This window comes from Trematomus bernacchii, unplaced genomic scaffold, assembly GCF_902827165.1.
Source record: "Trematomus bernacchii unplaced genomic scaffold, fTreBer1.1, whole genome shotgun sequence".
Lineage (NCBI taxonomy): Eukaryota > Metazoa > Chordata > Actinopteri > Perciformes > Nototheniidae > Trematomus > Trematomus bernacchii.
This window is the reverse complement of record NW_022987786.1, coordinates 302,099-316,645: the sequence shown is the minus strand read 5'-3', so window position 1 is coordinate 316,645 and position 14,547 is coordinate 302,099. Positions and strand designations below refer to the sequence as shown.

Genomic DNA, 14,547 nt, shown 5'->3' with positions numbered 1-14,547 from the left:
GCTCTGTACGAGGTAAGAGGCCGAACTCATGCAGCCTCTTTAGATCCGTCAGGGCGCTGGGTCTCTACTCTTGTAGAGCTTATCTCCATGTTTGACTCGACATGCACACTAATACTGGATTCTGTTGCTCCTTTTACGCTTAGACGCACCAAAGTTCTCTCAGAGCCGTGGCTCAATGACTGTACTCGTGCTCTCAGACGCGCTTGCAGGCGTGCAGAGAGAAAATGGAAAAAGGATAAACTCCATGTCTCCCTAGAAATCCTTCGTGCTTGCCTTTCCGATACCAGACGGCAGTCAAAGCAGCCAAAACAGAGCACATTTCTCTGTTCATCTCCAAAAACAGCCATAAACCTCAGGTTCTTTTTAATGTCCTCAACTCTATCATTAATCCCTGTGATGTTTCTTCTATTGTGCCATCGACTACTCTCTGTGATAAGTTTCTTACATTTTTTATTGAAAAGGTATCTGCTCTTAGGCTAGCCCACACTAGTGCTACCCCAGATCCTGCTCCTTTTCTGTGCCCTGCTGTCCTCGACCACTTTGAGCCTGTATCCCTCTCTTCTCTCTCGGATGTAGTCAAGCACCTGCGGCCGACAAACTGCACCTCAGACAGCATTCCCTCTCGCCTTCTCAGAGATGTTTTGGAATCAGTTGGTGCAAGTATTTTATTACTTTTAAACACCTCTCTTAGCTCAGGATGTGTCCCAGCTGCCAGAAACATGCCGTGGTTAAGCCACTACTTAAAAAGAAAATTTTCGACCCCTCCATTCTCGCAAATTTTAGGCCCATCTCCCAGCTACCTTTTTTATCAAAAGCCCTGGAGCGAGTAGTCTACGCCCAGCTGCAGTCTTTTTTAACCACGCATGGAATCCATGAAAAGTTTCAGTCTGGCTTCAAACCCATGCACAGTACTGAAACAGCCCTTTGAAGAGTTTTTAATGATCTGCTCCTAGCTGCCGACTCAGGTAGCCCAGCTGTCTTGGTGCTGTTAGACCTGACAGCTGCCTTTGACACTGTGGACCATAGCATCCTGCTGTCACGGCTTGAACAGTCCGCTGGCATCACAGGCTCTGCCCTTGCATGGTTCAGGTCCTACCTGACAGACCGTAGCTTCTCAGTACAGCTAGGTGCCTTCTCCTCTGCCAAAGCCCCTCTTACCTGTGGGGTTCCCCAAGGCTCGATTCTGGGCCCCATCCTTTTTCTACTGTACATACTGCCCCTAGGTTCAATTCTCACTAAACACAATATTCCCTTCCACTGCTACGCCGACGATGTACAGATATATCTGCCTCTCAAAGCAAATGTCACACACTCACTACAGCAGTTGATGGACTGCTTAACAGAGATAAAATCCTGGCTGAGCAAAAACTTCCTCAACCTCAACGAGAGCAAGACCGAGGTCATCTTTTTTGGACCGCAACCTCCAGCCTCTCCGGTTGATATTCTGGGCTCTCTCAATAAAAACATCCTCCCCTCGGTCATGAACCTTGGAGTGACCTTCAATAGCACTTTTAAATTCGACAAGCAGGTCAGCACCGTAGTCAAATCCTGCTTTTTTAAAATAAGACTATTGGCCAAAACCAAGTCGTATTTATCTTTTAATGACTTAGAAAGGGTTATTAACGCCTTTGTAACCTCGAGACTGGACTATTGCAACGCTCTGTATGTGGGTATGGACCAGACCTCAATTAAACGCCTGCAGCTAGTCCAAAACGCAGCTGCACGTTTGCTGACTGGCCACAAAAAGCGTGACCACATCACCCCAATTCTGGCCTCACTACACTGGCTTCCAGTTCAGAGTGTCATCTGATCTTCCTCCAGGCATTGTTTTCTGAAGTGTGTTTTAAAACAGACAGCAGTGTTTTCCTAAGTAGAAACACTGGACAGATCTAAAGGGGAACGTTAGCAAAGAACTTTTACAGAAGACAGTAAAGCAGGATTCTTCCTGGTTTATTTGTTTTAGAGGTAAACTGTTGTAGAGCATAGACAGTAAGCTGTTTTATAAAAATGTTAAACTCTGTCTGTTTTTATTGTCAGATTCTCAAAAGCATTTTCTGATTCTCTCATGTTTCCTTCTCTTCCAGCAGATAGTGGTCTGCAGGAGGTTTTAGATGAACATAGGCTCAGTCTGAGGAGGAGATGTGAACGTGTGACTGAAGGAACTGATGAAAGTGAAACCCTCCTCAACAGGATCTTCACTGAGCTCTACATCACACAAGGCCAGAGTGAAGAGGTTAATACCCAACATGAGGTGAGGCAGCTGGAGACAGCTTCCAAGAAAGAGACCCTCCATGACACTCCAATCAAGTGCCAGGACATCTTTAAAGCCTTACCTGACCAACAGAGTCACATCAGAGCGGTCCTGACCAACGGAGTCGCTGGAGTTGGAAAAACCTTCTCAGTGCAGAAGTTCACTCTGGACTGGGCCGAGGGTTTGGGAAACCAAGATGTCAGTCTGGTGATCCCGCTCTCCTTCAGGGAGCTGAACCTGATCAAAGGTGAGCAGTACAGTCTTCTCAGGCTGCTCCATGTTTTCCATCCAACCTTACAGAAGGTCACAGCAGAGCAGCTGGCTGTCTGTAAAGTGCTGCTCATCTTTGACGGCCTGGATGAAAGCAGACTTTCTCTGGACTTCAGAAACAATGAGGTTGTGTCTGATGTCTCACAGCAGTCCTCAGTCAACGTGCTGCTGACAAACCTCATCAGGGGGAAGCTGCTTCCCTCGGCTCTCGTCTGGATAACTTCCAGACCTGCAGCGGCCAATCAGATCCCTCCTGAGTGTGTGGACAGGGTAACAGAAGTACGAGGCTTCACTGACGCCCAGAAGGAGGAGTACTTCAGGAGGAGATGGAGTGATGAAGACCTGTCCAGCAGAATCATCTCTCACATCAAGAGCTCCAGGAGCCTCCACATCATGTGTCTGATCCCAGTCTTCTGCTGGATCACTGCTGCAGTTCTGGACCACATGTTGACTACAGGCCAGAGAGGAGAGCTGCCCCAGACCCTCACTGACATGTACTCACACTTCCTGCTGGTCCAGACCAAGAGGAAGAAGCAGAAGTATGAAGAGGGACATGAGACGAGTCCACAGCAGCTGACGGAGGCTGACAGGGAGGTTCTTCTGAAGCTGGGGAGGCTGGCGTTTGAACATCTGGAGAAAGGAGACATCATGTTCTACCAAGAAGACCTGCAGCGCTGTGGTCTTAGTGTCACCGAGGCCTTGGTGCACTCAGGAGTTTGTACAGAGATCTTCAAAAGAGAGAGAGTGATCTTCAAGAAAACAGTCTACTGCTTTGTTCATCTGAGCATTCAAGAGTTTCTGGCTGCAGTCTACATGTTGCACTGTTACACCAACAGGAAGACAAAGGTACTGAAGGACTTCCTGCAGGGAGACTATAGCAACAGGTATAACAGAGATCAGGATTACCCATCCCTGGATGTCTTCCTAAAGGGAGCCATGGAGAAATCCCTCAGAAGTAGAAATGGCCACCTGGACTTGTTTGTCCGCTTTCTCCACGGCCTCTCTCTGGAGTCCAACCAGAAACTGTTAGGGGGCCTGCTGGGTCGCACACACAAGCGTCCAAAAATCATCAAGAGACTCTTAGGAGGCCTGCTGGGTCGCAGAGACAACCGTCCAGAAATCCGTCCAGAAATCATCGAGAGAGCCATCAACAACCTGAAGGAGATGAGCAGTTCTTCCTCTCCTGACAGGAGCATCAACATCTTCCACTGTCTGACAGAGATGAAGGACCACTCAGTGCATCAGGAGATCACAGAGTTCCTGAAGTCAGAGAACAAATCAAAGGAACTCTCTGAGATCCACTGCTCAGCTCTGGCCGGCATGCTACAGATGTCAGAGGAGGTTATGGATGAGTTGGACCTGAATAAGTTCAAAACATCAGATGAGGGACGACAGAGACTGATTCCAGCTGTGAGGAACTGCAGGAAGGCCAAGTAAGTCCAGATGTGATTAACTTTATAAACTAATGTGGATCAGGAGTTTAATTATTCAAATAAACACGATAACATTTCTGCTGTTTAAATATTGAGAACAAAATAAACCAAAACTGCTCTTCTATTTATTTTAGTGTTTCCCACAGATCTGATATATACGCGTGGTGGTAGCCGGGCACGAACAGGGGTTGGGTGGTTTTGTGACGTGCAACAACATTAACATTAACCTTTCTGTTGGTCGCTTGTTAGCAAACCCTTCACGTGATAGCAAAGCACACAGATACAGGAGGCTAGAGCGAGGGATCATTGTCCACTAGTTAATCTAACTAAATGGGTCGCGAAAAGTATATGCGTGGGAAACCCTGTATTTATAATAATGGTTATATTGAACCTGTGACATGAAGGACTTTAGAGGTTTCTCAGCATGTGATCACACCATGCAGCAGAATTTCCAATTATCAGAGAAAGCGGTTATTATTACATTCTTGTAGTTTCTTTATCATTAAACAGACACGCATGTTTTTATCACAATGTGTTAGAGTTTAAAATAAGATCTATATCATTTCCCAACAGTAAAAGAGTTATGTCTTAATGCTTATATACTGGGAACATCTGATGGTATTCAGTTGAAAATTATGAAACTTTATTGGTTTGTTAATTGTGTTTGTGTGTGCAGTACATTTTCAGATGCTCAGAGAACCCAAAACCTCCTTCATCCATCACATCCAAATATTAATTAACATTTAAATATGTACATCTCTAATATTGTCAAGTGATTTATTTAATTTATGTTTCTTTGGTAACAGTCACCGACAGCAGGAGCACAGACATGTGATCAGATCAAATGCTAATATAATACATTATTACATATAATATTACCAACCCGGTATCACGGCAAGACGTGAACATGTGATGATTTACCATGCTTGTCAGGGTTGAGTGAAGCAGGCAGGACCCAAATGCAGATTAAACAGAAAATACCTTTATTTCAAGGCTATAAGAACATACAGAGCAGAACTCTCTCCCCCGTGAACACAGTCAACAACAAACAATAATCTCACAACGACAGACAGAAAAAACAGAACTTAAATGCACACAAGACTAATCACACAAACAAGACACAGGTGTAACGAGTAATGATTATACTTTATAGGGATCCTATTAATATCTAATAATAAAAATTATAAAATGCAATAACGTGCTTTAACCAGTAGGTGTCCCTTTCTTTCAGCTGTGCACCGTAATGGCGTAAATACAGCCTATCTACCAATTGGATCAAATATAAAAGCCAGCCGAATTAGTATTGATACTGCAAGGAGACGTATTGTGTGAAAAGAAATGTAAGATGTTGTTTAATTGCTGATATATTTAAGATCCACGTCAAGTTTTCAGTTTTGGCGGCAGTTCCTGTTTGTCTAGAAGTCTTCTCATCAGGGCTCTATAAAGAGCGAACTACGGCAGATATGTAATATTTAATGCAGCTGAACCGTGTATTACAATGCCGTTATGTGATGACTTTCAAAGAGAAAAGCAAGCACAGTATTATTTTATTTTTAAAAAATGTTTTCGGATTTCACATCGCATAAACACCATATCCCAACGTGCATTGCGGCTAAACCATCCAATCACCGAGCTGAGGATCTTGCCTACGTCTGTTTCTGGTATTGTTTATGACGGATGTATTTAGTTATACACACATTCCTTCACATTTACATTTTTATTTACATTAAAGTATTTCGTGAGGCCTTCTAATTTTTTTTCTAATATAACTACGGTTCTAGTTGAAGAGTTTGTAAATTAACAATAACCCAAACTGTTGCCTGGCAACGCAATCGCACAACGTCACGTCCGTTAATTCCACATCCACACACATGGATTAACATGGATTTAATACATTAATGTAGCCTTTGTTTCTGCTAAAAGAGGTGTCGACCAGCTGGGGCAACAAGAAAATCGGCGAAATGGAGTGTGACTATTACAAAATAAATCATTATTATATTAATATTGACAATAACAACCGACCGTCGGGGTAGAGCATTTGCTTGGCATTTCCGGGTATTTCTCCACTGGTTGGGCCATGTTAACAATACTGTGTAACTGTCACGTTTGAAGGGACGAAATCGTGACATCTTCACGTCTCCCAGCATGGTAAATCGTCACATGTTCACGTCTTGCCGTGATACCGGGTTGACTATTACATGGAACAACAAAAAATGTCTATCAGAACCAGAGATGGGGTCGTTACTAAAAAAAAGTAATATATTACATATTACATATTACTTTAAAAAAAAGTAATATATTACACTACTTCGTTACATTCTACATAAAGTAACTCGTTACTTTACTCGTTACTTTACTCGTTACTTTACTCGCAGGGCCGGCCCGCCCCTCCCTACAGGCAGATCACGCAGACTGCTAAAGTTTCAAATGTTCTCTTTAGTTCAGTTTCCATTGTCGCATAAGACTGATCCAGATAGCTCTGACTATGGCTGTCCTCTGTCTCCTGCTATCTGTATTTTGCGCAGTATATCTCTGAACGATGCAATGGTGATTCCACTGTGCAAATGGGCAACATTACCTCTACTATGAAGGATGCTACAAGCCTGTCCATCTCTGCTTTGGTTACCGGTCCTCCAAATTCTCATTTGTGCTGCTTCAGAGTCGGCGGCGGCCCACTCACAACATCCTCACTCTGGGTTCGGGGGTCCTTAGCTATTAGCTTCACTTTAGCTTCTTTGCAGGTGTTTGTTGAGGTTTGACGTGGTGTTTGCAGCAGTGGATAACAGCTTCTGGCCTGGACACAGTTTGCACCTCACCGTCACATTCCTGTCTATTCTTCGGACGAACTCAAAATAATGGGCATACCTCCACGCCTCGAAAGTTATCGCTGACTCAGCCATGTTTATGCAGCACTGCTCGCGGAGATGTGAACTCGCGAGTCGCGCAGATTACGTACATATAAACCTGCGGTGGAAACCCCTCTTGTCTGTCAGTGTGATTATGACTGATTTTATAAAAGTAACGAAGTAACGCGTGTCGGGGCAATGTTAGTAACTGTAGTGTGATTACTGAATTATAAAAGTAATGCGTTACACTACTCCGTTACCGACAAAAGTAATATTATTACAACTCTGATCAGAACATATGTCAAATCTTTCTTCATCAAATGCTTGAGGTTAATATGTTTCCTCTTTTTTTAACACATGTTGTAATATATGTGTTATTATAGACTTTCTTACTGTGGACTCTCAGAGACTGACTGTGAAGTCGTGGCCTCAGCTCTGAAGTCTGACCCCTCCCATCTTCGAGATCTGGACCTGAGTTACAACTACAAGCTGCAGGATTCAGGAGTGAAACTGCTGAGTTCTGGACTAAAGAGTCCAAACTGCAGACTGGAGACTCTCGGGTCAGTTCTCCATCTTTTACTTCTGTGCTGAAATTAATATATGAGAGTTGTGTTGACATTTTAAATATATTATTTATCACTTTTGCTAATGACTGAATATTCATCAGAATAACAAAGAGAAGATAAATGTGTGAGGGAGAGTGTTTGAGCTTCCACAGACTCACACTGTGCTCCACGAGTCAGTGAGTATGCTGTCAGTATTGATGAGCTGTGAGGGAGATGAAGGAGTTGTTAAAGATCTGATCAAAGTTAGAGTTCCAGATTATCAATTAATTGTTTCTTCAACATCGCTGACATTAAAACCCTGTTTAACTCTGAACAGATTATTAAACCTGGAGTTATTTCAAAAGTTACATCATGTTTTCTTTATTCAGACTGGAGTACTGCAGTTTGTCAGAGATCAGCTGTTCTGCTCTGATCTCAGCTCTGAAGTCCAACCCCTCCCATCTGAGAGATCTGGACCTCAGTAACAACGATCTGCAGGATTCAGGAGTGGAGCTGCTGAGAGATCTTCTGGAGAGTCCAGACTGCAGACTGAAGACTCTCAGGTCAGTTCACTGACTCTCTGTTACTGCTGGAGATCTCATGTTTCATTAGTTATTCAACCTGATTCTTCATCATACATATATTACATCCATACGTTTGTAAATGTTGTCATAACAGTTGATTGATTCCTAAAGAAACTGTTATTCTTCCCCTGTTAGTTGTTAACCTGTTACGCACCGCCCCCCCCCCCCCCCCCCCCCCCCCCCCCCCCCCCCCCCCGGTACCGGGCGGATAAACGCGTCATTTGCAAGAAACAACGTCTAAGGAATCTTAATATTTAATAAACTATGAATGTTTTATATCCATGTAACGGGAAGAAACTCAGCTAACTGATCTTTTTAAAAAAGAAATCCAAAAATAACCCACAATGCTAACACTCAGCCTCTGAATTACCCACGAGCCAAAAAATGTAACCTAAAACTGCACCTAAACTCACTCATAACTCCTTTATTACTTATCCTAGATGCACAGCCAACCCCTCGATTAGCATCTCCTGGAGACACAGAATCTGGGGGTGCCCACCTCAACACTCAGTGATAAACATTTGCGACGCTATAAACGAAAGCGTACATCAGAACATGTGGAGCTAGGTAGCTAGAAACGCTAACATGGCTTACCTTGGTCAAAACTGGTCTTCAATGGCATTAAAACGATAAAAACGCTGCTGAAGTTAATCCATAGGTTAATCCAATGTGTCTGTGTCCTTTTTGAAATGATTTCTGATAATCCATAAGCATTAAAATTGCTTTTCCGTTTCCAAATGCCAGAGCTAGAGATAGGTCCACTCTGACGCAAAATTACATGCGCGAAGCCCCCACCTCTTCTCTTCACAACGTGTGTGTGTGGGGGACGCCCCCTTCGATTCTATTGGCTCTAACGGTCAGAAAGAGGTGTCAACCATCCAAATCGACCAAGGGGGGCCAGAGATATGGAAAAAAAAAACATTTTCACCCAAATCACCTCAGAGGTGGGGTGGTTTTAGCTAAACCTCTCTAAAAATGTCAAATGTCACTTGTTTTGCATCAATCTTGATACAGGGTACTTATTATATGTTGTACTTTGGATTCCTAAAGCTTTTAGTCTACTAACCCATCATCCAAGGGTAGTTTTCACTATAAGTAAAAAATAATTTTTGGACGGACACTATAATTTACAGTTTTTTACTATGTAAAATCTGAATTTTCTTTAAAATAAAAAACATCTATATTGATTCTGACACTTCTACATCCAACTCACAGATGTAACCTTGCTTTGATAAAAGAAATCATTCATATAACCCTTTTAGAAGTTAAGTTGTAGTCATTTGTTTTGGGCATGTCATTTTCGAGCCTGAAACATGAAAAACAGGCTTGGTGCTTAACAGGTTAAAGGGGGGCGTGTAGCGCAGTGGATAGAGCAGTGGATAGAGCAGTGGATAGAGCAGTGGATAGAGCAGTGGATAGAGCAGTGGATAGAGCAGTGGATAGAGCAGTGGATAGAGCAGTGGATAGAGCAGTGGATAGAGCCTTGGTGTTGGGATCAGGGGGTCACAGGTTCAAACCCCACTGCAGTCAGCATGTCATTGTGTCCCTGAGACACTTCACCCCAAATTGCTCCTGTGGGGATTGTCCACAGTATTGAGTATGTAAGTCGCTTTGGATAAAAGCGTCTAACAAGTGACATGTAATGTTAAAGTACATTTATGTTTTCTTTAGTAAATGGTCGGAATAAAGAAGGTCCTCTGAACTAATATTAGTTTTACATAAAGTTTACTTTCTGACATAGAAATGTTTATGTTCCGGTCATTTAGACGTGTTTTCACAGATAATAAACAGAAGGCTGATATAATGATGATCCACAATAACAGAATGACAGTCACTGTAATTCAGGGGAAAGCTCAGTGATTAGGAGACAGTAATGATAAAGGGATGGGTACCGAGCCCCCATATTAAAGAGGCCCCAGGGCGGGATTATTAAAGATCGTGGTACCGTTAAGCTCCGACGTTATCTGTCTTTTTATCGGTACTGGAGACATTTAAAAAATATATGTCATATGTATAATTGCTACATAAACATTATATTGCAATGTCGCCAACTCCGTTTCTAATATGCAAAAAGACTACAAAATGCGTCTATGATGCATTTTGTAGCACTCACATCTCATGTGATGAAGGTGCTTGAGAGACTGGTCTTGGCCCATCTCAGACCGCAGGTGAGATCATTCCTTGACCCTCTGCAATTTGCCTACCAGCCTCACCTGGGGGTGGACGATGCCATTATTTACCTGCTGCAGCGTGCTCACTCATACCTGAATGGATCGGGTTGCACTGTGAGAATCACCTTTTTTGATTTCTCCAGTGCATTCAACACGATCCAGCCTCGGCTACTGAGTGACAAGCTGCAGGCTATGAGGGTAAACTCGTCCACCATCTCCTGGATTACCAACTACCTCACGGACAGACCACAGTACGTCCGGCTGGGCAGTGTGCTGTCTGATGTGGTGGTTGGTAGTATTGGAGCCCCACAGGGGACTGTGCTGTCTCCTTTCCTGTTCACCTTATACACCTCTGACTTTCTATACAACTCAGAGTCATGCCACCTGCAGAAGTTTTCGGATGACTCTGCAGTGGTAGGGTGTATAAGGGATGGACGGGAGGAGGAGTACAGAGCGCTGGTGGGTGATTTTGTTGAGTGGACTGGAAGAAATCATCTGCTTTTGAATGTGGCCAAGACCAGAGAGATGGTCATTGATTTCAGGAGGAAGAGGACATCTCCTCCTCTGCCCCTGTGCATTCTGGGAGAGGATGTGGCAGTTGTGGAGGTCTACAAGTACCTGGGAGTGCACTTAGACAATGGGCTGAACTGGAGGATCAACACTGACGCTGTGTACAAGAAGGGGATGAGCCGACTCTATTTTCTGAGGAAGCTGAGATCCTTCCACGTATGCAGCAAGATGCTGGAGATCTTCTATCAGTCTGTTGTGGCTAGTGCACTCTTCTTTGCTGCGGTCTGCTGGGGGGGGCAGCATCAGAGCCGGTGACACCAGCAGGATCAATAAACTGATCAGGAAAGCTGGGTCAGTCATCGGCATCAAGCTGGACCCCTTTGAAGCTGTGGTGGAGAGGAGGACACTGAACAGGCTGTTGTCCATCATGGATAACCCCACCCATCCTCTCCACCTGCAGCTGGACAGTCAGCGGAGCTCCTTCTCCTACAGACTGCTGCAGCTCCACTGCCATAACTCTGTACAACAAATCACCTCTGGCTGGAAGAGAACTCTCTGCTCCATAGTTTCTCTTGAATATAACCACGTTGTACATTTTACACATATATAATCTGTTCAATATTTAATACTCCATAATTCCATATATTTTGAATATATATATATTTGTATATATATATATAATATCTGCATGTATATTTTCTATTTCGACATGTATATTTTATATTTTATATTTTATTTTATTTTATTTCTATTCTTGTATATTTTGTTTTATTGTAAAATGCCTTTTATGCTGCTGTAACAAAAACAATTTCCCAATTTGGGATCAATAAAGTACGATCTATCTATCTATCTATCTATTTTCGATCTTTCCAATCCAGACGAGAGATTTCTCTCTCTCCCCTCTGTGTGTGAGGGGGCGGGGCAGTTTACACACATGCGGCTGCTACATGCATGCAACACACACACACCCAGCTACATGCATGCAACACACACACACGGCGGAGATGGCAGAGAGAACTAAGCGCTCCGAGGTGTGGTTAAACTTTAGTGCAATAAGAGTTTAGCATGTAAGGGCGGTAACACGAACAATTTGTCTAAACAACACATTATGTCCCGTAATGTTCCACCACAACCTCAATCTTCCTCCAGAAGAACCGTTAGGCCTTTTGCAGCATACCTGTATGCCCCACCTGTGTTGCTCTGTATTTTTGCAGTAAATACTTGTTTTTTATTTGTATTTTACAGTTCTGTAAGTTCACATTATTTACAATTTGTTTAGTTAAGGCGAGACACGGCAGGCAAAAACATCGTTTTTCCTGCACTGGTCAATTTTGAGATTTTGTGCTATTTTGATTCCATAACATGTTTTCTTTTAGGCTTTTGGAAGGAAAACGTACAAAATACACATTTAAGTGTTTATTTTACTATAGTTTGTCTATTTGCGTCTGTAGATTTCTCCTACATTCACCAAAAGTTAGCATTCTAACGTAACATAAAGTACCGCGACCGCTGTTTGCACCATGTCATCAGAGGTATCGTTGGAAAGCTCCGTTTCTCCTGCACAATCTCATCAGATCCAAATATGGTCATTTCCTTTGTATCAGCAACCAATCGTGAAAGTACAAAGAGGTCTTAAACCAAGAAACAAAATCTCATTGGCTGGTGTCAATTTCTGACAACGTGATTCGTTCAGATGCGTCACGTGGTGTGCTAAAGCACTTCCTGGTTAGCTTTCCGCTCGAAATTTAAATCTGAAAATGGCAAAATAACAGAGAAAAAAACGTTCACAGAGAAGACGACAACAATTGTCACTTGCACAAAGCAAGGTTATACAAAAAACAAATGACCCCGAACATGAAATACCTTCACGGAGTGCGTCGATGCGCAAGCTATCATCCAGATAACAGGAGGGTTTAGCTAGCGTCACACTGCAATCTTTAAAGGTCGTTTTCTCAAAATGAGTTTTTTCTCCTAAGGGTTTGGTCATATATAATTCATAGCCTGAATTATATAACATTTTATACCTCAAAACATGGTGAAAATTGATATTTTAGGGCTGTTGACAGTATTTTCTGATTTATGGAGTGATACAAAGAGATATCCAAAATCCCTTCTGTAAAAGCCTTAGATACTAATATGACTACAAAATGAAACAATAATTTTGATCCTGGCTTTATCCAAAGTTCAGATTTCGGTTCCTGAAATGTGTTAAAATATGCGCATATTTCATGAGATAATGGTTCATTTGGATATTTAAACATGCTATTTCAGAAAACTTGTAATACAAAAAACAATTGCCTTATTGTAAGTAATTAACTGGAGAAATGTTTAGCTGATATCTTTAAGTTAAAAAAATTACCCTATTCACCTGGGGTGTCTCGCCTTAATTTGCAATTTTTGTTTTCAATAGAACCGATAAGAGTACCGTTAAAGGACCGTATCGATAAGCGGTGTCGATAAAAGTAGTAGTACTGTTAAAACCTTAACGATACCCATCCCTAATTAGGATGAAGTAATGTTGAGCTACACATATTAAACCTGAACATTTTATTGGATTATAAACTGATTTTTATCCTCATTATGTTTTCTTTATTCAGACTGAAGAGCTGCAGTTTGTCAGAGATCAGCTGTTCTGGTCTGGCCTCAGCTCTGAAGTCCAACCCCTCCCATCTGAGAGAGCTGAACCTGAGTCACAACAAGCTGCAGGATTCAGGAGTGGAGCTGCTGAGAGATCTTCTGGAGAATCCAGACTGCAGACTGGAGACTCTCAGGTCAGTTCTCCATCTTTTACTTCTGTGCTGAGATTAAGAGAGTTGTGTTGACTCTGAGCTGCAGACAAGAGGCTGATATCACTCACTGAGCCTCTTAATGCTAAAGTCTACTTTCTTCTTCTGTGGTTTGGTTCACTGACTGTGGAACAGCCATGTTGATCTTTAAACTTAAATATAACAAAAACAACCTTCACTGCATAATTCCCTCTAAAGTTTAGAGTCTAAACCTTTAAACTCCTGAAATACATATTATTTTCTCCATAATGATTTTAACAAATGATTTGAAATACAATAATTAAACATGTTTATTAAAACTATAAAACACTAACACGTATTTTCAGTTGTTGCTGTTTCCAACATGTTTCTTAGGCTACATGATGCTTTACTGAGTGAATAGTTTACACTGAAGAAGCTGTGATTTGATGAATCCACTATTCCTAAAATAAATATTCTGGACGTTCTTTTCACATTTAAAATTCATCAGGTTATCCTCTTTGTAAACGTTGTGATCTTGAGCTGAATCAGTTTCTGAGAGTTTGTGTTTGTCTGGCTGCACATCATGAGTTAGTGTAGATGGAGCAGAGTTTCAGATGTGAAGTAGAAGCATGTTGTGTTTAATATTAATGAGAAGTCTGTGTACCTGCACTTAAATGGTCTTTCTATCTAAAACTATTCAATAAAAAAGTCACTGAAGCCTCTTTTTGTGTTTTACTAAAAGCTCATAGCTGATCATAGTAGCGAGGGGTGGGAGGGCAACTCTCAGAAGTCCTTTCAAAACAAAAGCCCTGGTCTGGTGAAAGACACTTGATGCTAGATACATGTGTTCAGGTATCTTTGTAATCAAACGAGAGGAAGTGAAGAGCTCATTGAGACAGTCCTTAATGTTACATTAGACTAGAAGAGGGATGAGGGCTTTCCTCTGAAGTGTCACTGAAGCCATGTCTGCTTCAGCTGATCAGCTGTCAGCTTTAACAGCTCTACACACTTTGGACAGTTTGCTGACATGTGCACTCTGCTCATACTAATATAATGCTCTCAGTTATCATGAAGCAGCAGCAGTGTGTTACCTATTTAACACACACCTGCTCACCATCAACCACTGCTTAGCAGCACAGGATGCATCTAACCTGGCAGAAAGAGTTCATCTTAGCCTACCTATTCATTAC

At 42.3% G+C, this 14,547-nt stretch overlaps 1 protein-coding gene across 1 annotated transcript in view; it reads left to right on the top strand.

The window, feature by feature from the left end:
* LOC117497552 (NACHT, LRR and PYD domains-containing protein 12-like) overlaps positions 1-14,547 on the top strand; it is a 30,610-nt gene that overhangs the window by 1,546 nt on the left and 14,517 nt on the right. The window contains exons 4-9 of the mRNA XM_034149522.1: positions 635-660; positions 2,879-3,608; positions 3,666-3,954; positions 7,184-7,360; positions 7,735-7,908; positions 13,208-13,381. Of these exons, the coding sequence (XP_034005413.1) occupies positions 635-660; positions 2,879-3,608; positions 3,666-3,954; positions 7,184-7,360; positions 7,735-7,908; positions 13,208-13,381 (1,570 nt within the window). The remainder of the gene's footprint in view (positions 1-634; positions 661-2,878; positions 3,609-3,665; positions 3,955-7,183; positions 7,361-7,734; positions 7,909-13,207; positions 13,382-14,547) is intronic.